Here is a 26,794-nt window from a genome sequence, read left to right as displayed (position 1 = left end):
TTTTCTCTCTAAATCTCCCTCTCACACTTCCTATCAGTGCTGAGTGACATGAGCCCACATCTCCTGCGCCCACAGAATATGCTGGTACACTGGCCCCAGGGGAAGTGAGCTGAGGTCCCATGAGCAAGACCTCTATAGCCCCCCAAAGTGAGCCCTCCTGCCTTTGGACCCCGGGTTTTCCTTGCCCAGCCCTGGCACAGGCCTTAAGTGAGTGGAGAAGCCACCTCCAAGGCCTCCCTAGAGGAGGAGCCTTCTCAGGCTGACCAGGGCTGCTGGGTGTCTGCTCCCTGGGGTCTCATATTGGTATTGGACCTCAAACTAATGACCAAAGTTCTGGGGTTCTGAGGTGCACATCCCCTCCAAATGTGGCTGCCGCTTGTCTGCACACACCCAGGCCTGCGCAGTTGACTCTCCTTCGCTTGGGATTCCACAACTACCACTCACCTACTGCCCTTCCTGTAGGAGAGGTAGTCCTGGGCTTGGGATGTTACAGCATCATTATGCATTCATGGATTCAGCAGACATTCACCAAGGGTCAGCTATATCCCAGAGTCCACACTCAGCACTGCAGAGCTGCAGCATGTGCTGAGTGGACCTTGCAAACATCTCTTTTGCCACTATGCTCTTGGGACCCAAAGGTAGAGCCTGGACTGGCCTGCAACTGGCTGTTCCACACTGCCACCAAGGGACAAGCCTGTAGTCCTGACTGAGCTCTCCAGTGACAGCAAGGACATGACTGCCATGCCTCTGCCTTCAGCCTGAGACACTGTGGAGCCCACCATGAACTCTGAACATCCCTGAGCTTCGATGTTCCTCCTGCTTCCAGAGCCCAGCCCTGCTGCCGGGTCAGTCCCCACCTTGCTTGCTCCTGCCCATCAGATCCTCACTCCACTGAGTCCAGTACTGCCCAATGGCTCAAGCCACAGTGAGCCCAAATTCACGTGTACTCCAAACGTCGCTTTCAAGTCCCTGGAACTGGAGAAGGAGAAGGGCCATGGAAGGAGCTCTAGCTGGTGAGCAAGTATATGAAAACAGTGAAACTCCTGAGCCTGAGACAGGAGGAGCACAAGTTTGAGCCCAGCCTGGGCAACTGAGTTATATCCTGTGTCAAAATAAAATATAAAAATAGGTCTGGGGATGTATATCTGTGCAAAAGCCCTGGGTTCAATCCTGGTACCACAAAAAAAGGCTCCAAATACTCAAGGGATGCAAACACTTACACCTGGTACTAAATGTTTTGTTTCATTGTGATGATACCAATGACCAAGGAAATGTGCTTTCAGGGCCACAAAAACAGGCTCATTTTCTCTGACCAATAGCTTCACTTCTGAGGAAGCAGCCTAAGGAAATAATCCTAAATTTGAAAATAAAGAGATAAACAAAGCTACAGGTTAAAAAGCACCCACCAAAGTATTATTTGTAATAGCAAAAACCTGCAATCAACCCTAAATGATAAACACCAGGAGCACAGGAATTATGGTTTATACACCAATGGAACATTGCACAGTCATTGTGAATAACCCCTAATAACTACATAGCAGACAGGAGAAAGCACCGCATAAGCAACAACAAACAGCATTCAGAAGTGAATACCCAGTGTTGCATAAAGAGTATTGAATCTGTAAGGGTGAATCCTGCTGAGACTGGGCCGGAGTATTGGCTGTAACTCTACAAAGATGGCAAAATCAGAGCATTTTTCATTATGTTCCAAATATATGAAATAAAACTAAACTACTTAATAGTGAAAATTCCTGATAAAACTAGAGAAGTATGTGCAGTGGGATGAGAGAGCAGGGTACACCCTGAGCAGGTGTCAGGTAGCTGAGGGCATAAGTGAAGCCCAGATTCTGGATTACTTGGTCCATGACTCAAGGAACTGGCTGAGTGGGTTGGGGAGGGTGCTGAGATCTCAGTGGCAACTTGTGGCTTGAGAAGAAGGGGAGCATGGGAATTGCAGTCCTTGGTCCTCACCCAGCTGAACTTCGAACAGCCCATGGCATTAACATGTGGATGATCCTAGTCTGAGAATTCTTCCACTGTCACCTGGTGGCGTGCTATGAAGGGACAGCCATTGGGAGCCCTGCCTGGATGTGCTGGCCACTGTGGCAGCCCACGCTGAAGAGCCTGAATGTAAGCCTTGATGGCCAAGGCTCCAGTGTGCTCACCAGTGCCACTGTGGGCACCATGGCTCCTCCCTCTCAATGAGAGCCAAGGTAATGTGGAGCAGAGATGTGAGGTAGCTTGCCAAATAAGATGTGATCCAGGATAGCAACTAGGACCTCCAGTGCCCCAGTCCTCTGTGGACTGGAAGCCTTGACCTTGAGCTCTACTGCACAGCAGGCAAGGATGGTAAGGCTCTCAGGTACCAAGGACACCACCTTATGTCAAGATGTATTCTTTGGGTGGAGAATTAACAGACTGTCTATATCGTAATGACCCATAGGCATGCACATGCATGTACACACATCTCACATACAGAGTGGGCAGTCCCTGGTACCTTCTCCCTCTTTTTCATGAAAAGCCATATTGGCTGGTTCGTGTACATTGTAAATACCTTTTCTCCTCGAATCCCCCTTTCGCCTCGTTCTCCTTGAAGTCCCTGGAGGAAAAAAGAGCAGTGACCCACCATGGCCGTGTGTAGCTTCTCTGCCTTTAGAATGGCCTCTGTTACCACTGCAGGCCTGGGGAGAACCTGCCAGGCAGCTCCTAGCCCAGGGCGCCAGGATGGGTGGGGGATGAAGACCTGTTTCACTGTGATCTCACACAGCAACCTGCACGCTTCCCACGGGAGGCCAGCTCTGGGGCCGCTACCTGGCCTGGGTTCACCAGGTCCTTACAGCTGTAGACTGAGACACAACTGAACCCAGCTGGCCAAGGGCTGACTCATAGCTTTGGGATCAGTCACCACACCATCTGGAACCTGTGAACTCCATCATGACCATGGATTCCAGGAACGGATCCCAACACTGAACTGGAGACTCCGGGCCCCTCTAGCACACATCCTCCTTCCCCTAGAGCAGCACCCAGTACCTATGCGATGTGCTCTGTGTGTGGTCGCTTCCTCTCCTCTCTTTTCTTGCAGAAAGGGCCACTGAACATTTTACAGACTGGGTGTTAAACATGACAGATACTGCTTAGACCTATTTTCTGATCCCAGGGATAAAATACACATCTTTGGCCTGTAGAAAAGCATAGGGCCAAAGCCACAAGATGCTGTCCTGAAGGACAGAGGGTCTTAAAGACCACCCAGGTCAGTGAGGCAAGTGCACACTGATGCCATTTTAACCCTGTCTAAATAATTTGTCCCTACACACTGAGAACAGAGTTGTTCTTTTTTTCAATTTTATTAGTAATGTTTGCAGTACATTATGATTACATTCCTCATGGTGAGTTGGTACATGCACCTAACACATCTCAAACATCTTTTTCATCTCCTTTTCCTCTCCTCTCTCTATCTCTTGGCCCTCCTTCCATTTGTAAAAGATCTATCTCCCTATTTCATATTATCTATCTTGTATTTTGCTCTTTATATTCTGGGTTTCTCCTAGAAGAGAAATCATGCAATATTTAAGCTTGTGTATCTGATTTACCTCACTAAATATTATGGTCTCAGGGTGCATTCTTTTTCCTACAAATGACTCAAGTTTATCTTTATGGTAGGGTAGTGCTCCATTGTGTACAAACACCACATTTTCTATGTTCATTCATCTGTTGATGGGCATACGGGTCTCTTCCAAGATTTAGTTATTATGAACTGTGTTGCTACAAACATAGGTATGCATGTATCTATCGATACAAGAAATATCATCAAAAATTAACAAATGGGGTCATATCAAATTTAAAAACCTTCTGCATAGCAGAGATCAGAGTGCTTAGAAGCCCATGAGGCAATGCAAGCTGCTTTGTTTGAAAATGACTTTTTGTATTCCTTCTTTCATTTGGAGATAATCTCAAATATTTTGTAATGAGAATCAAGAATAGGACTGATGTGTAAGAAGCCACTGCCCTTTCTGTACCTTATCTATGCACTGTACATTGGCCACTCTGAACACCCACCTTGCATCTGTACTGATCTATGCCTAAAACTTCAAAAGACTCCACTTCCCTTCCAGGAGTGCAGGACTGGACGGGTGGATAACAATGACTTCTTTAGATCAAGTATCAGAAACTCCTAGGCTCTGCTTTGCTTCATTATCTTGGAATGGAGTCCCAGGAATATGTGTTTAAACCTGTCCCCCAGATGATTCTTAAGTTCCATAGCATTTAAGAATTGCAAGTCTGAGAGAAGAGAGACCAATATTTTCTTGGCACAAATATGTGCAAGACAGAGGGTCCCTGTTATGGCTTTTATCTGGACGTCTCCCCCAAAGCATCATGCTCTCATATGTGGGGCTTTTGGGAGGTGGCTGGATCATGGATGTGTGATACTGGATCATAGGTATATAATACTGGATTAGGCCAGCAATTGGTTTGGGTATATTTGATGGATTTACTGAGAGGGAAGACTTTCTGGGTGTGAGTGACACCAGCCAATAGGCGTGTAGCCTGAATGGAATATAAAGGGAAAGAAAGAAGTTACACTGCTTACTGCTGCCTGCCATGAACTGCTTCTCCTCTCCCATGCCCCTCTGCCCTGCTTCCCTGCCGCCCTCCACTAGTCCATGCCAGACTATAGACTGAAGCCTCTATAAACTGTGAGTGAAAATAAACCTCCCTTCCTTTACCTTGTGGGCATCAGGTATTTTGTCCCAGCAACCAGAAAGTCATTGAGACAGTGCCATTGTGGAGATGTAGGTGGGTGGCTGGGTAGAGAGCTTGGCTCCTGATTTCTGGAGAAAGGGACCAAACCCCTCCCAGAGAGGTGAATTTACTTACCGGAGCCCCAACGTGCCCGGGAGGCCCTGGAAGTCCAGGCAGTCCTTGGGGACCCTGCAGAAGAGTGTTCACAAAGAAAAGATTGGAGATGGAAAGAGACGACAAGAGCTGCTCAGTCAGGGATGTTGGCAGAAGGACAGCTAGGGCTGCTGCTGCCTGCATCTGTCTCCCCGGTAGACCCCCGTGCAATCTCAGCTTCCCCGCCCACAAGAGCTCAGGCTTTGTGCTGCCTGATGGAGCCACTATCACACCCTGATCTACTAAAGCTCAAGGAACTGCTAAGGGTGTGCCTCTGAGTTATTGCAAACCCACAGGCAGCAATTCCCATTCCCACCTCTCCTGGGTCCCTGGGCCTGGACATGCTCATAGCTTCTTATAGGCTGAGACTGACTCCTGTGGCTCCTCATTCATACACTGTCACATTGTCAGCACTGCATGAATGAGTCCTGACAATGTGCCCAACAGAAGTCTGAAAAGCCCAAGCCTCCTCTGCTACCCAGACAGTGAACTGCTATCCAAACACCTATTAAAATCTCCTAAAATAAAAATGTTCACTTACTCAGCCAGGGGAAGCCTAATTTTTATAATCTATCCTACTGCAATAAAAATAGTGTATATAAAGAGAAACACACACACACACACACACACACACACATATGCACACATGCATGCTTCATTGATTTCAGTGAAAAACATGGGATAAATTTGAAAGAAATGTCAGGTCTATAAATAGGGGAAAGGTTATATAAATTGCAATGGCATTGGTATCGTGCAATACTAGACACTGATTAAGTAGAGTAGATTGGGTCTATCTATTGGTCTGGAAAGGTATCTCAAACCTCTTGATAGACATAAAAGATAAAATGCCAAGTGTATGGTCCATTTCTTGCCAGAATTCAGCACAAATTATATATGCATGGAATCCCACCCTTACACACACATATATGCCCCTGTATGGGAAGGAAAGAAATAATGTGGACATTTTATCTACACCTAAAACAACTGGCTTTGTACCAGGACTTGGTCCCTGGGAACATTAGCAAAGTACAGCTCACAGAGACACTTACCCGCATGCCCACCTCTCCAGGCAGTCCTGGCTCCCCCGGCTCTCCTGGCTCTCCCTGTGCACACAAAGCAACACATGATAAGCAGGACACAGGTCCAGGCACCCCAGAGTGGCCCAAAGCTTCCCAGAGACCATTTTCTGTAGCTCAGAATTTGTCACAGAGAATTAGTCACACAGCCAGGGGAGAGAAACCCAGGCTCCTCTGGAAAACTCTTTCTGTAAACAAAGGAGTTGATCTTCAGAGCATACAGTGTTACCTCTCCTCTCCCTGGCTGCTACTGCTCGAGATCAACAAAATTGGATCTGGACAGAAAATAGATCTGGAGTCCCAGTGATGGTCACCATCATGGAAAGGGTGTAGCGACCTGGAGGGACTCAGGAAATCCCCTTTCTCCCCTAGTTTCCAGGACCTCAAGCACCCTGTCTTTAGGTGCAACCGGTTGTGGACTTATGTGTGCATATGACTCAGTTTCCACTCTGAAACTTAATCACACTCGGCTGAAAAATGGCAAAGAAACAGAGAGGTGGAGAGTTCAGAACCAATCTATGTTTGGGTTCTTGGTGGAAAAATAATATACTTTTTCTTAGAAGCAGACTGACCTACTCTTTGAGATCCCCTTGCTTGGGTTCCTGGAGCATGGTCCAGCCCGGAGGCAGGCAAGGTGGACAGCGAGGTGGGTCTGAGTAACAGGAGTGTGGCTGGCCACATGGGGTCTGGGGCACTGCCTGGGTCTCACTGAGGACTCATCTACCTATGGACTGGGGACTTGGGTGATCCCTTCCCTCACTGAAGCCAGTTCCTGCCTGAACACTGAGGTGAACCAGACTCTGTAAAGCTACTTGTGGACTAAGTGAGGAAGCAGCTTCCAAGGACACACAGCGGTTGCCTGGGTCCCATCAGTGGCTTCTGGTATTGGTGTAACAATCAAGCTGAGCCAGGGACCTGAGAACATCTGGTGCAAATGAGCCCCAGCTAGGGCCTGGCACTGTCAATGTCCAGTCCAGGACACAGGGTTTGGGCCAGGAGGTCCTGGCCTGGTGCTTCCATGTGATCTGGGACAGCAGGACAGAACTTACTCTCATGCCTTTGCTGCCATCTCTCCCAGGAGGACCAGGAAGGCCCAGGGATTCCTAGGAGGAGAGAAAAAGACCAGCAATTGGTAAAAGATACAGGCAGTCCTAAGACAGCCTCTTGGGATGTGGCTGCCATGGAGAAGGTGCCAGGCAGATAAAGGAGGTTGTGGTCAAACCTTGCTTTTCAAAGGGTGATCGTCAGTCTGCAGCTGGGACATGTCTTGGGAAAGGGTAAGATATGCAGATTCCCAGGCGCTTCACCAAGCCAAACTGACTACATCACCATCCACACTTGAACAAGATCCCAGGTTATCTGTGTGCATCCGACAAAACGGGTGAGGAGCTCTACTCAATACTGTCCCCCAGCTGGGGGTCTGTCCCCTCCTCCCGCAGGACTCAGTGTCCCATGTATAGAGTAGAGGGCCAGACACACTGGCTGGCGAGTCTTTGATGTGGTGGTGTCTGTGCCTTAGCAGCCTCTCTTGGTGCCAGCTGCACGACCCAGTTGTAAAAACTGAAAGTGTCACCAGACTCACCCAAATGTCTCCTGGGAGGCAGTCACTCCTGGCTGAGAGCCACTGGGCTAGAACAGGACTTCAGTTTGTCTTTTCAAATTGGGACAAACTTCATTCTAGTAATTCACATGCAAATGCAGGTGACAAGCACAAACACAAAGCAGCTTTTGTCCAGGTTCAGGGGCACGTAAACATATCTTCTCTTCTCTCTCACTCCTTTCCACTTTCATAATACATAGCAGCATCTGCACACCCATCAGCTCACTAGACACCTAGAAATCCTGCAAATCAAGTGTTGGGACCCCCACTGTATGTGAAGGCACAGTAGAGCACAGAGTGGGATATTCTCACAGCCACCTGGAACCCTGTGTGGCACAGAGAGACAGATAATGGTTGGACATGGAATCACAGCTTGCTCTCCTTTAGCCTAGGGAGCAGGGTATGGTGGAAAGTCAAAGGTCTCTAGAGTCATTGAATTGCAGCCTCAAATTTCCTCCTTGTCCCTCAGTCCTGGTGACTTTGCCCAGGTTAGAGAAATGTCCTGAGCCTTAGTCTCTGTCTACAGAGAGGGACTGTACACCTAGCGGTAGGCCACGAACAACTTGGCAACTGTTTTAAATAACTAGTTCAACATAGCAAGGAATATCCACTCTGATGAGGGGGTGGTCATCTTTGCTGTGTGTCCTAAGAATCTAACTACATGTCTCTTTAGAAGTCAGTATTTTCTGAGTTGCAAGGTGTAGCATCTCTTTTTGAATTTTGTTTTATACGGTTAAGATAACCAAGCCAATACTACAAATAAACACAGCTGAGAAACTACCATCTTGAAGGCATTGTGTGATCCTGGCATTTCATTAGATGGATCCCTGCTCTTATGTGTCCTCAAAGGATTCAGCCTGGCCAAGATATTTCAAATGTGATAATATGTAGATATTCCAATATCTACATATATGTGTGGATATTCCAATCTAAACTCCACAGTACACTGTCATGGACTAACCCTGTGATCCACCTTCCAGAATTTCCCACTTGGACTCCCCATCAGCTCCCTTCAGTGGCTTTGATAAGAGAAACTCACAGCTGCAGGCCTATTCCTTCCCCATTAAGAACATCGCCAGCCTCTCTGATCCTCGGTTACAACCCCTGCAAGGCAGAGTCTCACGCTATTTTCACATGAGAACTGAATGTGGACATATTTTGCACACTGGAAAATATTATTAAAATTGCCTGTTGTTTGTATCTTAGTAAGAACTTAAAAAATAGTTCCATGGGGGAAAGTCAGTAAAAAGAGTGGGGAGAATATCTAGTTTCCTCTGAAATTGGTAAGATCGGACATATGAAGACCTTCAGAGAGAATACACATACTTAAGTATCCATGATGAATATGGGGGAGGGGCAGGGGGGGAGGAAAGGAAGGAACCAAAAAGAAAGAAGGAGATGTACATGTGCATGGATACTCCTGGAAGGCGTCTCAGCAGGGTGACTCACCTCCTATGGTGTCCTGAATATCTATGTCCCCCAGTGTTGGTCTGTAGTAATCCAACACCCAGTGCAAAGTCTTAGAGCTGGGGCTTTTAGGAACGAAGATCAGTGCCCTTATGGAAGCACTCAGAGGGAACTTGTTTGCCCCTTCTGCCATGTGAGGACACAGCACCGAGTGGCCATCTATGAAGCAGAAAGCCAAGACCAGGCATCCTCTCTGCCCGATCTTCACCTTGGCCTTCCCAGTCTCAGAAGCCATAGCAAGAAATTTCTGTGACTTTCAAATTACCCCAGTCTAAGGCATTCTGTGGCAGCATCAGTAATGGAGTAAGACGTTTCCTCTCCCGTGTCTCAGCTCCATCCACGTGAAGGAGGGATGCAAGAGGTAAAGCACCCCTGGTCCCAGGGTACGGAAAGGCTGTGCATGGAGGGAAATTTCAAGCAGGCAGCAGGTCCTGTCATTTTGAACAGACTTTCTAAGCTTTCATATTTCACCTATAGAAAGGAAATTCATACTCGGGCTGTTACTAGGAAGGCAATAAATAATGTGTATGAAACACACTACAGAAGAAAACTAAGGCTCAGAGCAGCAGTGCCTTCCCAGTTTTGTGACAGCAGTTGTGACTCCAATTTGAGGCTCGATTCCAAGTCAGGCTCTGACTTCTCTACCACCTGCGGCCTCCCCTCCCCCACATTCAAACTCACTGTCTCCATGATCCCATCTGGAGCTCATGGGAGGCAATATCTGGCAGGAAATTACCCCCCACTCACCCACCCACATGTACACATGTACACACACTAGCAATGGAGCTTCGAGGTCATACTGTTACATCACTGGGCAAGATACAAGAGAACAGATATTCCTTTTGTTCTCAGTTAACTAAGTACCATGACTTATATCTAAATGTTGATAAGGATGTTCATACATTTCTAGAGATGCTACATTCATCTCATTCTTTATCTATCTGATGTAAGGCACAGCAGGTGTGTTAGATAGAGTCTTAGGAATTATCTGGTCAATGATTCTCAAAGTGTGGTCCCTGGGCCAACAGTGTCAGCATCACTTGGAGCCTTGTTATAGAGACCACTTCTTGGGCCCACTGCAGATCTGCTGACTCAGACACCAGGAGGTCTTCCAGGTGTTCTGCATGCTGGCTCAAGTCTGAGAAGCACTTCCCAGTACAGATAGACAAAATCTGGGAAGCTGGCAGACATGAACGCAAAACCTGCTTCTGCTACTCAGAGGAGTAAAATCACCAGTAGTGCCTGATCCCTTTACCACTCACCTGAAGAATAAAAATGATACAGTAAGTCCCTGACCTATGAATAACTTCCATTCTGGGAAAAGTTGAATTCATTTTTAAGTCTAACAAAGTGAGTCTTATGCACCTTTGATTCAAATATACAATGTATATTGATTTGTGCTTCCTACCAGTCCCCTCTACATCACCACTGCTTTTCCTCTTGCTTCAGCACATCCTGAGCTCTGATTAAACACTGTGCTACTGAAATTATTCTATTGTGCAGTAAGCACACAGAAGCACAACTGTGACAGTGTCCAGCAGACACACAAGCTACTTCTGCAATTTGTTTGCACCTACCAATACTCATAATGTGAGGTCCATTCGTATCTGTGAAAGTTTGCAACTTGAATGCTCATAAGTCGAGGATTTACTGTATCTGCCTCAAAAGTTAAACTTAATAGCATGTACGTGAATCCTCGCGGTTAGGGAGTGCTTGTAAATACTAGGTACTTTCATTATTCTTAGATGCCCTATGAATTAGTTTAGATGAACTGGGAAAGGAAAGGACGTTTGCACCTACCCAGCTGGACCATACTTTCTAAGAACACTCTCTGGGCTTCCTGAAGCCCTGGGAGCTGCCAAAATCCTCCTGGAGTGGGGCATGAGGGTGAGGCATGAGACACTCTGCAGCTGCTGGGAGCCTCAGGGGATAAGACATCATTAATACTGAGAAAAAAGAAGACATCACTTAGTGTAAAAAGAAAAGAAACACTATTCTGGTGCTATGGTTAATATACTTAAAATTTATGAGCACTTTTTACAAATATAAGTCATTTATTCTCATTAGCTCATTTGCAACCACCCTCTGAGGTGAGAGTATTAATATATTTGCCAATTCACAGATGACAAAAGTCAGGTTATAGGGGTTAAGTAGTGGCTCCATGTCATGCAGCTGCTAAGTGCCCAAGTCAAGTTCTGGTTCCAGTCATCTTGTGTCCAGAGTCCACACTTCTCATTTCTTTGGACCACTTAGCCTAGTCATCTGGTATGGACCTTTCCCATATGTGTTCCCAGTCTCTTGTATGTAGTTCCTAGTCTTTTAATTGGTCTATTATACTTGGCAGGAAACCAAGTGTCAGACAAACCTGGAGGGGAAAAAAATGTTGTCTTCCTGATTCCAGCTCTGTAGGCACTGGTTTTGAGATCTGGTAACGCAAAACTTCCCCAAAACTTCTCTCAGCACCATGGACAGAGCACCGGGCGCTGCTTTATTAGGAGTTCACTCTCTGGACCTACGTAGGACATAGAAAGCTTAACTAATTCCCTCCTAAATCCTTTACTTATTGTAAAAAATAGAAGGTACTCAACCAAATTTATCCAACTTCATAATCATGAATAATGCATATAAGTGCATAGCAAAGGGCAGGAGATGGGGGGGTGGGGACGGTGCTGATTAAGCCAGCTGTGAGCAAAGAGAAAGGACCCAGAGCTACAGGCAAATGGTCTTAGGCATTTCACACATAAAAAGACAAACATAGAGTTTACATTTTCTGGCTCAGAGGCTCTACAGCACAGGCTTTTCAGAAAATAAGTTGATCCCTGTAAGTTACAGAATGTGGTTTTTGAGAGTCCCAAATTCCCCGATACAAGAATTACTTTCAGAGGAGCAGGGAATGGTAGTGGCCAATGCAGTGGTGGAGTGGAGGACCTCTCCTCTGCTGTCTGTGTCTTGCATCAGGTAGGCCCAGCCTGAGCCACAGTCACTCACCAGCTGTGTGAACCTAGACATGACCCAGCCCCTTTTCAGAGTCTTAGGAAGCTGACACTCAGCAACTGAGTAGCTGGCACATATTAGGAGCTCATACAAGGGCTGATGTCATAGCTCATTCTACTACATGGCACATTCTTTTCAGTCAAAGACACCAGACCATCCCAGATAAAATCACCAGCACTGGCCAATGGATTCTACATGGCTGCCATTGCTAATCCCCTCACCCAATGCTTTCAGAGAGAATCAGCAAATTAAAAGTTTGTCTGCTGCTCCTTGCTATGCCTTGTGTTTTGCCTGTACCAGAAACCACTTGTCTTGATACATTTTGGCTGCTATAACAAAATACCTTTCACTGGGGAACTTATACACAGCAGAAGTGTATTTCTCACAGTTCTGGAGGCCGAAAGTCCAAGATCAAGGCATAGGAAGATACAGCATTAGGAAAGGGCTGCTTCCTGGATCATAGAGACAACTTCTCATTGTGTCTTCATGCAGTGGGAGGGATGGGGGGATCACTCTTGAGCCTCTTTCATAGCCCCTTTTTATAGGGTACTGAGCCCACTGTGAAAGGCTCCATCTTCATAACCTAGTCACCCTCAAAGCCCTCACCTCCTCATTCAATCACTAAGAGGAGCAGGATCCCACAGATGAACTTTGAAGTGACTCAAGCATTCAGACCACAGTGCCACTGATGTGGGTAAGTATCTCATGGATAAATAAGCTCTTTCCTGGCCCTTGCTCTGAAAGGGAAGAACTGGGAAGAAAAGTCACACGTAGCAAAGCTCCTCTTCTCTCCCCACTCAGCTCTGCAGCCTGATTCTACCTTCAAGAACCCTACTTATCTCCCAATTTCAAACTGGACCTGCCTCCTAAAAGTGAAAAGGATCCACTCTTAAAGTGTGGATGATGTGAGGTGTGCCCATCCTGTTGGAATCAGAGCAGTGTCATTATGAGACCAGAACTGACCGTCATTGCAGAGTCCTCCCTAAGGAGAAGTGGAGCTGAGTGGCAGCACCTCTGCCAGTCATTGGCTCCATCCTGTTAGCCTTACTGTGCTCACAGTGACTTTCTCCTAAGACTGTTCATCCCCATCTCTTCCCCTGCCTCCCCTTTACTCCCAGGAGAATATGTTACAGGTAAGTCTCACACTCTGCTATTCCTCCGCAGTTCCTTAACAAGGTGCCTGGCCCTCAAAAGGTGCTTTTGTTGTTTTGAACAAGCCAGGGTTAATTATAAATAACTTCGTCCTCTTTCTGTATCTTTGTGAAATGAAGCAAATCTAGCTCTCACTCTGGTGTGCTCGCTCTCTCTCTCCCTCCCTCCCTCTCTCTCTCTCTCTCTCTCTCTCTCTCACACACACACACACACTGGGAGGAATGAATAAGGACAATGTCCACAGAACCATCTGGTTTGGTGCTTGCCACCTCAAGGACAACTGACCAGAGGTGTCCCTAGGATTGAAACAGGCACTGGGAGATGATGGATGTATGAGAAAGAAAGCTGGATGACAGGGAGACAGAAATAACCTGAGGGCATCCTGGGAGAGATGCACCCAGAACTGGCAAGAGACAAACACTGAGGAAGGCCACTTGAGGCCTCACAAGACAGAACAGGGAAGATGTGTGCCCACACACAGACTTCACCTGCCAAGGAATACAGAGCAGCGTGACAGCAGTGCCTTGTGAGGTTGCATGGGAATTCACCTCCATTTGCACGTTTCAAGTAGTAGCAGGTTTAAGTCAAAGAAGGCCCAGGACCCGAGGCCCTCCCAGCACCCTGTCCTAAAAACTCAACTACTTCATGATCCCCTGCAGCACAGCAGCGATGCTCTGCCCAGTTTCAGTCCTTTAGAGGACAAGGACTCCTGAGGGCTGGCTGGGAATAAACATGTGCATAAACCTCCTTTCCCAAGGCCTGAGGAGCCAGATACCTTGGCATACAGCAAGAAGCCTGGCTCTCCTCCCTCCCTTCTGAACCTCATCTGGACAGCCTTGGGTTTTCTTGCCTTACTCTTGTCATCACTGCCTTATTTGTCTAGGTTCATGGTGAAGCCCTTCCCAAAGGCTCTCCTGCCCAGGACTTCATAACACTCAGAGGGTTTCATAGGGTCCTGGCATCCTCTTCTCATGTGTTACCAAAGCCGAAGAAGATGAGGCCCCAAGTAGGTGAAACAGCCATGGATATCTGCCTCAGAGACTTGCCTTCGTCTTGGTTGAAATTAAGCGACAAAACAGCAACTTCCCTGCTCCTAAATACTGTTCAAGCTGTTTATAGGACACAGTGTAGATCCCAGGATCAGATCTAAAATGACTTGAGAGCTTGGAACAACTAAAAGTCACTGATGAGCAGAACCGGAGGGATGACAACAGGGCCTACTGCACCTTGACTAGAAGTGAGGGATGCTCTCAACAGTTGCAGGCCAGGCCAGGATTATTCACAAGTTCCTACTGCACCGCATATGGGAAGTAGACTGTCTACAAAGACTGCCAGTTACAACCAATCAGCCCTCTACATTTCTCTGCTCCGTGCTGCTTAAATTTCTTTGCAGCTGAGCATGGTGCAAGCATCTGAGAGGCTGACGCAGGAAGATCACAACTTTAAGCCCGGCCTGGGCAACTTATCAACTTACAAAGATCCATCTCAGAATGAAAAGTAAAAAGGGCTGGCAGTGTAACTTAGTGCAAAGTCCCTGGGTTTAACCTCCAAGACTGCAAACACACACACACACACACACACACATAATTCCTTCACTACCCACCAATCAAGGACACAGATCTGACTGTACTCCTGTCTCCATGTTTGCTAGCAGTCAACAAAGCTCTTTTTCCTTGCAAAATCTGACACCACAGTATTGGTGTCTATGCATGCGGGCAGGAAGCCTTTGCTCAGTATCACTGTCAGGCTTAGGGTCCCATTAAGAATTGAAGGAAACCATGAAAGGCGACAAACCCATGTTGCTGTGACCCAAACTTCATCTGTGGGTGAGTCCACAAGCCAAGCTCCTTGCTTCTGCTGACTTATTTTTCTCCTGGTACACCACACGGTGAGATCTGAGCACGCAAGCTCTATGCAGTTGTGTCTATTTCCATATACATTTCATGAACATGTTTAAGAGAGGACTTTTAGATGGCTGCTGTTGTTCTTACCCCTTATCCAAAGGCTAAGCACTGAGCTGTTGATCCAAATGTGCTTTTAGGGTCCACTTTGCTGTTGCTGGAGGTCTCAGGACCCCTGGACAGGAGCAGCAGGAACGGTCTGGGGGCATTTGATGGGGATACCATGGAGAGGCAGTGTGGGGGTCAGGAGGCCAAGTTCCCCAGCAGTTTTTCGGCTGTGTGACTTTGGGCTGCTCACTCACCTTCTCTGAGCTTCAGTGTCTTGGGCTGCAAGAGAAAGTTGATTCACCTCTCCAGCCTGCCCTTACTTACTACTCATCAGTGACTGGATTTCCAAGACACCTAGGTGTGGCCTTGAGCAGCCCAGCTCACCTCAGACCTATGTTCTCCCCCTCTGTGAAGCTGGCACTCCTTGGAGTGTTGTCTCAGTGAGAGTAGACGAAGTGTGGACTGAACTGAGCAATGGGCCAGGCACTCAGAGGGGCCAGGACACATCTCACTGTGGCTCATGCCAATACCAAGAAGATGAACACCAGCCAGCATAAGAGTATGACAATCTCTGACCCATCAAGCTCGGTTCCCTGCACACTCGGCAACTGCTATGGTGATTAAAATGCACGCTGGATATTTAAGTTTTTAAAATTTATCCCCCAAAATGCATTGCCATTAACGCCCCTCAAAATACTTCCCGCACTCTGAACACACACAGAGGAGCGAGAGGGCACTCAGACAGGGCAGTGACTTACTTGATTTGCACAGCAACTATGTGGAAGGATCTAGACTCAGACCCTGGCAAGTCCAACTCAATGTGTCAACCAAGGACAGCCGCAAAGTCAGTCTGTGCAGGAGGCCTGTGGCCAATCTGTGTCCTGCAGAGCACCCCCTGGAGTTCTGGAATGCACTGCTGCAGGGGGCTCTGGGGCCTGGGAAGGTAACTTTGTGCTTCGGAGAAGAAGCAAGGGATGGTGCCCATCCTGAGCTTGCCCAGAACTAAGGAAGCAGAGTTGGCACCACTGCCTGCGGGGAGAGAGGAGTCTGTCAGCCCCTCCCTGGCCTTGTGAGGAGAAGACATGGCTTAGAGGGAAGCTGGTCTAGGAGGAACATGAGGACGGGACAGCAGAAGCACAGTATTGCTTAGCACACAAAATTCAAGCATGCCAGGAGCAAATGAGAGCAGCTGCTGAACACTGCTGAGGGGATGCAAAGTGGCACGGCCACAGCGGACAACAGTAAAGGGCTCCACAAAACAATTTAAAATGGAACCACTGTGCAATCTAGCCATTCCATTTCAGGGGATTAATGCACAAGAACTGAAATCAGGATGCCAAGGTGAGCCTCACCTGTTCACTGTAACATCAGTCATGATATCAAAATATGGAAACCATCGAAGTGTCACCCACAAATGAGTGGAGACAGAAAATGTGGTATATGTAGAGTAGAATGCCTCATCTCCTTATGAGATGGAAATCCCACCATTTGCAACAAAATGGCTGAACATGGGGCACATTACACTAAGTAAGGTAAGCCTGAGTCAGAAAGATGTGTATTACATGATTCCATTACATGAAGCCCATAGAAGGTCAAAATCCTAGAAACAGAGTGGAAAGGTGGTTTTCAGGGCTGGGAAGGGGAAGCAGGACATCACTAATCAGAAGAAGCAGAATTTCAGTGAAGCAGGATAAGTTCTAGAGAGGGCCAAGGAGCCTCACGCCTGTAGTCAGCAAGTGTGTTGCTCACACCCTTTGTTAGGAGGGGGATATGTAGGGTGCTCTTACAATCAAAGAAAACTGGGAAAGCAAACATTTAAACAAGAAAGTAGCTGCTGCATTTGAGCATCTGAGTTCCAGATTCCCTGCTTTTCAACCACACAGAAGTCACAGCGGGTGGCTGTCCTCAGCCCCACTTTTAGGTATCAGGGGATGGGCTCAAAAGCAATGCCAGAGTGAGAGGAGGGGGCTGGTGGGGAGACACCAGGCTGCCTGGAGCACAGCTGTGCCACGGCGTGCTCTCCCTCACACCATGCACACTCTGGAGCAGGCAGCACCCAGGCCTAGCCTGTTCTTCTACCGAGGAGGGGTGGCGCATGTGCTGGGATCTGTGAAGCCACAGGAAGTGTGAGGGAGGAAACACTCTCCCCTCGCAGCTTTGTCACCCAGACTGACTTAGTGGCTGACAACAGAATAAGGCAGTCTCCAATATTAATGCTGAATTAATATTTATTCTTCATCTCTCTCTCCCATCCTCCCTTCCTCCTTCCCTCCCTACTTCTCTCATTTCCTCCTTTGTCTCTTCTTCTTTCCCACACATGTGCGCATGCACATGCACGCACACACACACACACACCTAGGGACATGCTGTATATACCTTTTCCAATATGGTTTAAAGGGACAGAATATTATCTGTGTGCTCTATTAACTAATCTCTTAATTTTGTTTTTATTTTTTGCACCTCTGAGTGCTGTGTCATAGTGCACTTGTACAATAACATACTGTATTCTTTGTCCCTGCCCAGTATTATTTCTAGTTCCACTTATAAATTATTCACATATAATAATAATTATTCACATGTAATAAGTGAGCTTGTGGGCTCACTTATGAAGTCCACATGGAAATGTACCTGTGCATACCCTGATATGTTTCTTTATAAAGTAAATCCAGGCTTGAAAGTACTACATAAAGAGGCCCTCACAGGGTGTTTTCTCTGCAGTTTCATGGAGCACACCACACACACAAACACACACACACACTCACACACGGGGCAGTGCTACACTGCTACAAGTCATTGTACTCTAATGAGATCAGTGACATCCATGTGCACTAAATTGGGTGGCTGCCTCTCCCAGAGGTGGGAGTTTTTTGTTTTGCTTTGCTTTTTTACAGTAGCTTTAGTGAGTGAAGAGCGGCACTTTTCAAAGTGTCTCTTTGCTTTACATTTCTCTTTAGGGGGTCACTTTTTGAAAAGGGCTTCCCACATTTCCCAAGATTGAATGCCCTTGTGCCTGTTACACTGATGGAAAAAAAAAGTAACTTTCATACTCCGAGAGAACAGTTTAGTCCTCTGCCCACTCACTCCTGCTTCCACCATCAGTTCCATCCTGCCTTGTGCTCTGCAGTAATCTGACTTCCCCAGATTCCCCCTCAAAGATTGGCATCAGCCTGGCACCTGCTGTCTGGGCATCTTCCACATGCTGGCCATGCAAACCCTCTCAGTGGCTCCCCCTGAAGTACGTGTTCATTTGACTTCCTGCCAGGTGGTCCTCAGACCACTTCTCCAGCTCTGTGTCCCACTTGTGCTGAGTGCTAGTAAATGCTCTGATCTCTAACCACACCACGGTGAATGGGCCACACCGAACCCAGCATTCTCTGCTACATCTGCTCTTGCTCTCCCCCACTTTGCAGTGCTCCCGGAGCCCCATTCCCTAGGTACAATCAAGTGTCAACCTCTCCAGCACATATGCCATGAACCCCCAAAGAGGTGGACCATGCGCCTCACCTCTGCTAACCACTGCTCCCTGTCTCCACCTTTGCATCCTGCTGAGCACTACACAAGCTTCGGCCACTGAGCATGGGAGGTCACACTGGGACCGGGCCCATGGCCCAGGGAACCTCTCCTTTCTGCACGCATTTGCACCAGGTAGCAAGATGGCAGCACACACCTCCCACAAACTGATGTCCCGACCCTGAGCTTGGAGGAGCACAGTAGAGGAGGTGCTAACCTTCTCAGCCTTCTTGCCTTGGACAAAAGATCCTCTGCCCTAGGTAAAGGAGAGCAGGAGACAAAGGGTCACTACGGAGCATCTCCAGGGCATGGCATCCCCTGCGTCCCAAATCACCACATGCTTCTCACCAACTCTGCCCAAAGCCTCCAAAGACATCACTATCACTTGTCAAATGTGGATCCTCATGACTATTATTTCATTTAATTTTCCAATATTTCAATATTACACTTACTGATCTTGGTTTTGGTAACATCTTTATTGGGATATGATATATAAACCTTGTAATTTAAAGTGTCTAACTCATAATTTTAATATATTTATAGGGTTTCATGGCAATCACCAAAATCAACTTTAAAGCACTTTTATCACTTCCAAAAGAACCTGTACCCACTAGCAGTCACTCCTCATTCCTCTGCTCCTGGCCCTATCAAACCGTAACCTGCCTGGTGTCCTATTGAAGATATTGTCTATAAATGGAAGCAGAGGATAACTGCCTTTTGTGACTGGCTTCTTTCACTTAGAAAAGTCTTTTCAAGGTCTATACAGGCTGCGCCACGTAGCAAAACTTCACTTTGCTGCAGACTGATCTGACAGTATATGGATACAGCTCCTTTCATTGTCCGCTTGCTTCTTCTTTGGGCTGTCAAAACTAGTGCTGCTATGAACATTTGTGTATGAAGTTCATTTTGTGTGACCAGATGCATGCATTTTGGGGGTATATACCTAGGTGTGGAATTAAATTGCTGTATGTAAGTCCACATTCCAAATTTTTTAGACCTGCAAGACTGCTTCTCACTGCAGCTGACCCTCTCTACACCAACAATGTCCAGAGGGTCCTTCTTCTGCACTTGGTCAGTGTTCCCATCTTTTCTGGAAGGCAAGGAATTGAAATCTCTGGCCATCATGACTGAGTCATCCATTTCACCTGTGCATCCTGTCAGATATGTGTCATGTGTTTGGGATCTGCTGCCAAATGCTTGTGTATTTATCATTGTTACACATTCTTAGAGGTTTGACTGCTTTATCATCATAATAAGATGTCCCTCTTTACTGTTTTTGATTTATAATCTATTTTATCTGACATTAATCACTCCTGAGTTCTTGAATGTTCTGTACTTTCAAAAAGTGTATTTTCCAATCTTCTTGCAAAAATTTATATCTTTTTTTCCCTAGCACTACAGATGGAACTCAATGTTTTACTCATGCTTGGCAAGGTCTCTACAACTGAGCTATATCCCCAGCCCTTTCTTTCTAGCTCTGAATGTAAAGAGCTAGACTTTAGTTGGATCTTGGTCTCATATCCTGTCTGAAAAAAATCTGTTTTTTTGTTGCTTTAATACATTCATACATAATATTATTTATATATATATAAATTTTATTTTTTTGCTTCCTGTTTCTTGTGTCCTTGTTTTCTCTTTTACATCTCTTCCACTACTCTTTTTGTGGAAGTAAGTACTTTCTGATATAACATTTTAATTTTCTCAATGATATTTTCACTACCTAATTCGAGTTATCTTAGAAATTGCTCTAGGGCTTATATACATCTTAGCTTACCAGAGTCTACTTGATTTATTAAAAAATATACTTCCAGTGTGATATACACACATACCCCTCCTTAGCTCTGTGTCCTCCTCCTGCTTTGTAGCTATTCCTGCCCTGCATGTTACATGTGTATTTGTTAAACACTCCTCAGTGCACTGTTACAATTCTTACTTTGAACATTTCCTTTTACTGCTTTCTGGCTTCAATTACAGCTGATGTCTAATCAGTCATTAACCTTACTAGGCTTCCTTGCTCAGGATGAATCATTTTTCCCTTTCTGCTTTTAATTTTTACTTGCCTTTCGGGACTTTGATTAGGATTTTTCTAAGTGTATGTCTAAGTGTGTGTCTCCTGTCCTGTTAAGAGTTTATTGCACATCTGGAATTGTAGATTACCACTTTTCACCAAATTGGTGACATCTTCAGCCTTTTTTTGCATGCTTCTCTGATCCTTCCAAATCTCTCCTCTGAGTCCCCACATTACTTGGTAGTCCCCATATTTCTCTGATGTTCCTTTTTCATTTTTTTCCCTCTGCACTTCAGAGTACATGAGCTCTACTGGCCTAGCTTCAAGAATGGTGATTATTTCTTCTGCTAGTTCAAATCTACTGTAAATCCTCTTCAGAAGCTTTCAAAATTTTAGTTATTCTAATTTTAAGCTGCAGAATTTCCATTTGTTTTTATGTTCTATTCCTTTATTGATTATATGTGGTATGAAATATTACCATACCTTTCTTTACTTCTGTAAGACCTGTTCCCTTTCATTCTTTGAATGTAATAACATTGCATTTTGCAAACAAAGCCGTTGTTATAATCTCCATTTTGCTAATGTGGTAAATAAGGGGAAGGCTTCAGAGAGGTTAAGAGACCTGCCCAAGGTCACACGGTCATTAGAAGCTGATGCCAGTGACAGTGACCAAGGTCCACCTGACAGCAACTTTGTGTTATTGATGCTGCATGGTGCTGGGCTGGACAGCAGGGTGAGAGTGTATGCCAGGTGACTGTCACAGAAATAAGAGCTGTTCCAAGCTCTTTGCACATATCCATTCACTTAATCCTCATAACGCCACTGGACACCTTGTTTATTCTCCCCATTTTACAGATGAAGAATCTGTTAACGGAAAGGTTATCCATCTGTAGGTGGCAAATAACCCCCAAGCTGAACTGTGACTTGTCCTAGCTTTTTTCCTGACCCACCATGAGGCAGGAAGGGGTGTCAGGAGACAACAGGATGAATGGAGGGGAGGTCATTCCCAGCAGAGGAAAGAGCATGTGGAATCTGCAAGTGAGAGAAGATGGCATAAAATGAACAGTTTGGGAAATCACAATGGAAGCTGATTCTCAGAGGGAGCAGCAGGGGATAAAAGAGCCACTAGGCCCATATCCAGTAGCTGTCCCCTGCTCATATAAAGGAGATGGCCTTTCATACCCCTTGGCAAAGAGCTGAGTCTCCCACATCAGCCACACAGTCCTGCCAGTTGGAGATGACTCACCGTGTCCCCTTTCTCTCCCTTGGGTCCAGGACTGCCCATTGGCCCAGTGATTCCCATGTCTCCCTGTGGGGACAAAACCATAGACAAGCATCAGGTTATGTCCTCCAATAGAATTCCTGCTCTCACGGGCTGCCCACAGCCAACCTCAGCCCCATTTCCTAGAAGTCGCTGATGTCATCCTTGCCACGTGCTTAAGGAGGGTATACGTCCCCCCTCTGGATGAGAAGGAGGGGCCAAATTATCCTTCACGTTACATGCATTTACGCACAGGTCTGCGTGTACCAGCAGATTCAGGGACTCGAGGACCCTTCTACATCATCCTCTAACCCCTGTGCCAACCTCAGTGCTTGGACGTTAGCAGCAGCCCCCTAACGATAATGGTGTGCGAATGCAATCAAAATTAGCAAAGGAACAGGAGAGAGTTGAGGGAGGAAGTGTGAGATAGAGGAGGGACGGGGAGGGAGCCAAGGAGAGAAGGGAGAGCAGAGCGTGGCTGAGAGAATTCTGCTCAGAGAAAGGGAAGGAAGGAGGAAGGCAGGGAGGGGAGGCAAAAGGCCCAGCTGTCTTTAGACGTCTCCGCCACCACACTCAGTCAAGGGCTGTGCGCTAACACTGAGCTCTCCCACTCAGTGACGATGGGTGACTGCTACCTCCCAGCTCTCAGTTTTCTGAGATCAAAAGATGGATGGGAGAAGATACTACCTGGGGCATGAGGGAGCAAAGGAGGCTGCCCTTGACCTGAGGATGAAGGTCCCAAAAGGGAGCTGGGCTCTGTACGATTAGCAACTTCCCCAATTTTTTGTACAAAAATTTCATGCAATTTAAATAAAATTTAAATGTTGAGCCCTGAAAAGTTTCTGGAATACATCAGTTTGCAAGGGCTGATGCAGAATTAAGTGACTACAGAGGGCTAAACTTGGAGCAAGCAAACTAAGCCTGGGCTCCAGCAATTGTGGCCCTCTCCTGCTTGTATTTTGAGCAGAGTCTCTCAACCTTATGGCCCTCGCTCTTACTCAAGCATCTCAATAGGCACCCAGGCAAACGCTGGCAGGAAAGCCCTCTAATCCACCACTGCTCTGACAGTGGAAGCAGAGCAAGCAGTGCTCAAGCTCCAAAGGACCCCTCTGCATGCCAGTACTGACCTTTGGACCAGGGAGTCCCACAGGGCCATCAAAGCCCCTTTCACCCTATAGAAAGAGAGACAAAAAGAAACAAGTAAGCCTACATTTCAACCATTTCCTTCTTTCCCCCACGAGTTGGTGATCCACCTTCATGCTCAAAAGCCAGTCTTGGATGAGCCAAGAGCTGAGCAGGCAGTTGGACACAGAGTTTGCTGATGGCCAGGAGTTCATTCTTGAAAGGCAAACCTACGCAGGAATGGTGAGTACGGCCTCCAGATATCCAATCACAGGACAAGGATGAGAACAACACACAGGAGCAGAAAGACAAATGTCGCACATCCTCGCTGATGCCTAGAAGTGAGAAAGTCCAGCAGAGAGGCAGAGTGCAGGATGACAGAGTGGTACTAGGGGGGAGGCACTGGTCGAAGGGCACAGGTTAGGGCTGGAGGAGGAAAGCATAAGTATCTGAGGCAATGGTATTAACTAGCTCTGCTTTCTCCTTCCATACTGTGTGCCTATATTGCAGTGTCAGCTGTTATCACACAAACATGCGTGACTGTAACTTTATAATATCAAATATAAATAAAGAAATAAAAACAAAATTCTTTTCGCAGCCTAGTTTTTAACCTGGATATGTCATTACTTCAATTGAAAAGAAAATTTTGTTGCCTACTATTGGTCCAGATATCTATAACATACTAAAAGCACAACCCCACTATAAGCAATGTCTAAATGTCAACAGTGTTGAGTTTCGCAAATGGACAAAAGATCTTGTTACTGGATTTCGAAGTAGGATCTGGAAGTTGTGGCAGCCCATGAATATCACCACACTGTAAACAGAAGGCAGGATTTTATATGTGTAAGTATTGGGGCATTAATGCAGAAAAGTGGCTTTATAGAGCCAGGGTTTTAGCTCAGTGGTTTTGCCACCTGCTGCGCAAGCGCAAGGACCCGAGTTTGATCCCCGGTACCAAAAAAAAAAAAAAGTGGCATTACACCCACTTCAACGTGTGCGCTCACCTCTAACCATGAGCTGCTTTGGTCACAGCTACACATTTTACTGCTGCTCTAGGAAAACATATATTTAAAATTCAATAATAATTTTTTGAGCATTTGACTTTCTGTAGTGTCCACTGGAACGTCTCAAACACATTCCTGCTCATCACAATCTTTGGTCATGGAGATGAACACAAGGACCCAAAAGACGTCATGTGGATATCCTCCAAAAATGGAAATGTTTTGCAAATTGAGTAGAAGATTTAAACCTCTGGCAAAGAGTCTGCTGTGGTTGGAGCTCTGGCAGAGAACTCCTGGGCCCTAGAATGTAGGTTTTATAGAAATGCAGGGGGAGAGACAAATGCCACCTGCTCGGCAAGGCAGTTTTAAAGCTAACCTCACCTGACTGTGTACAAGGGGAGGAGGGAGCAGGCGACCTGCTGCCCACCTGTGGCCGGGAGGCACCGAGGCTGGCCTGGTGCTAAGCTCCTGGGGTAAAGCAGGCCTCAGAGCACTCGGGCCCCTAGGCACACAGCAGACTCTAGGGCTTTCAAGGATTATTTCCTACCTGACTTCAAGTCCCTGTGTCACACTGAGGCAAGCAGCGTGTGCTTAATGTGTACGGTCAGAAATAGGAATGATGGGCTATTGGGCAATGCCACCCAGGCTGCGGGGCTGAGGCTGCACGGGCTGATTGCTAAGCTTGAACAGCAGGACCTTGCTCCTCCTAGAGGAAGAAAGGATGTGCTGCTTGCCCTGTCCTTCCCATCTGTCCATCCACCAGACAATCCATCACCTTTTCACACCCCGACCCACACATCCATCAACTCAGCCATCACGTAATGGTCTTCTCTGCATCAGGCCATGTAGTAGTTGCCACAAATACAGACATGGAAAGATTCTGTCTTCGCCATCTGGAACTAAGGGTTTATGGAAACAAAGCAAGGGGACATTTCAGTCCAGTGTGGTCATTATTATGGCAGATGGATGCTCAGAGGCAGGAAATACCAGGTGCTGAATAAATAGACAGATGGTGAATAGTAGAAGTCAGTAAAGAAGTAAGGGAGAGAAGAAAGAAAGGAGGAAAACAGTAGGTTAATCACAGAAATAATATTGTGTTTCACAAGATTGCTTGGCCATGTCTTTGAAGAGCAGGTATCAGCCAGGTGAAGGAGCCAAAGTGCAGGAAAAAATGATTTCTACAGAAAGCGCTGCATAGGCAAATGACAAGGCAAGAAAAGTCATGGCCCCTCAAAGGAACCAGAAATCCTTGCTGGGCCTGGAGACCAACCAGGAGGGATGCAAGGAGCTAGCAGGTAGGCAGCAGTGAAGCAGTGGAGAGGTCCTGATGCACCGTGGCCAGAGTGGAGGCTGGGGCTTTGTGAGCTAGAGTGGAAAGATGGATGGGAAAGGTAAAAGGAGGCCTGCTCGATCCAGGTCGGCTGTCTTGAGGTCCCTGCCAGGGACCACATGAGTGGCAGGCAGGCCCCACCCATGGCACAGGCTTGGCTCTAGGCAGAGCTGGCTCTGGCTATACCCTGCCTGTGTGCACACTGACTGGTGACACAAACCTCCCCATGCCCTTGGCCTCCTCACTTGAACATCTAGCAAAAAAAAAGGATTCTGGAAGATCTGAGTTCAGACAGCCGTTTCTGTGACTTCACTGGCATGGGGGACCCACGCACAGACTGAAGCTGAGGTGCAAGCATCAGTGCGCACACGGCCTGGCCTCTTCCTCCGCCTGCTCCTTCCCTAACCCAGAACTTCACCTACGGGCTCAAAAATGCCCTAGCTTGGGACACAGCTAGGCTGGCTTTTGGCTTGGCCTCTGGCAAGCTAGGCCAGGAAGGGGCAACCTTGTTTGATTGAGAGCTCCTTGAAGGGGCCCTGTCTCCCCAGAGTCCGGCTCTCTGAGAAGAAGGAAAGGAAAAGAGGGAAAGCATGGAGAGTAGCAGAGTGGAGGAAAGAAGGAATGGGGCGGCTCTTTCTGCAGGGACATCTTCCCAAAGGAGAAGCGTTACAACACGTGGAAATGTGTCTGCTCCACTTAGTATCACCCATGGCCTTACACGTGGTTCATGTGCCCCTTGTCCTGGCAGAGTGGCTGCGTCCCTTGTGCACACGGGCACTGACCAGGAGGCAGGTGTGGCTGCACGGTGGAAGTCAGGAGCCTGGGGACATTGGTCCAAGGGAACTTTAAAGAACCCTTTCCCACACAATTCTACCTTTTGTCATCCTCGCACATATTGTTAAGTTACTTCTGCTCCAGCAGTGAAGAACCATTATTCACATCAAGGACCACTGGTCTACAGGAAAAGCAAACCGGTGACAGCCCCAGGCACCCAATGGGACACTTAATTCTGTCTAATAGAAGACAGCAGTCATGCTTGAAGAAATGCACACATTTTAAACTTAGAAACAAATACACAAAACATTTGTAAACTTAGATTATGGAGTCTGGCTAATTAAAGCAACACTGAGAAGGGAAGGGGGAGGGTGGGTTCCTTTCTGGAGGGCATTTCCAAATTGTCCTTCATGGCTCTGTTCTGATTCTTATTCACAATCCAAGTCTAGTTTGATTTCATTGCACTTGAGTGCAGATAATAACAAGTAAGAGCCAGAAAAACCTCAGGACTATATCATTAACTTCGGGAAAAAATGTTAATTAGTACCATGCCTAAGCATCCCCCTTCCACTGTGCACAAAAATCAAGAAACAGGAGGACCAAAGAACAAGAACGGTGCTCTGAACTGACACTGTGAGCCCAGGGCATCCTGACCTG

The 26,794-nt window shown here is 46.8% G+C and overlaps 1 protein-coding gene across 2 annotated transcripts in view; it reads right to left on the bottom strand.

Moving 5' to 3' along the window:
* Col22a1 (collagen type XXII alpha 1 chain) overlaps positions 1-26,794 on the bottom strand; it is a 254,572-nt gene that overhangs the window by 151,783 nt on the left and 75,995 nt on the right. For both annotated transcript variants that reach the window (XM_021251585.2, XM_087187298.1), the window contains exons 10-15: positions 23,038-23,082; positions 21,896-21,958; positions 7,019-7,072; positions 5,943-5,996; positions 4,876-4,929; positions 2,555-2,599 (exon numbers count right to left, since the gene is read on the bottom strand). In XM_021251585.2, the coding sequence (XP_021107244.2) occupies positions 2,555-2,599; positions 4,876-4,929; positions 5,943-5,996; positions 7,019-7,072; positions 21,896-21,958; positions 23,038-23,082 (315 nt within the window). The remainder of the gene's footprint in view (positions 1-2,554; positions 2,600-4,875; positions 4,930-5,942; positions 5,997-7,018; positions 7,073-21,895; positions 21,959-23,037; positions 23,083-26,794) is intronic.

The sequence above is a fragment of the Heterocephalus glaber genome, unplaced genomic scaffold (assembly GCF_053883595.1).
Source record: "Heterocephalus glaber isolate CG9 unplaced genomic scaffold, H.glaber_assembly_v1.0 deba00000281, whole genome shotgun sequence".
Classification (NCBI taxonomy): Eukaryota; Metazoa; Chordata; class Mammalia; order Rodentia; family Bathyergidae; genus Heterocephalus; species Heterocephalus glaber.
Note: the sequence above shows the minus strand (reverse complement) of the source record. Positions and strands in the feature narration are given on the sequence as shown.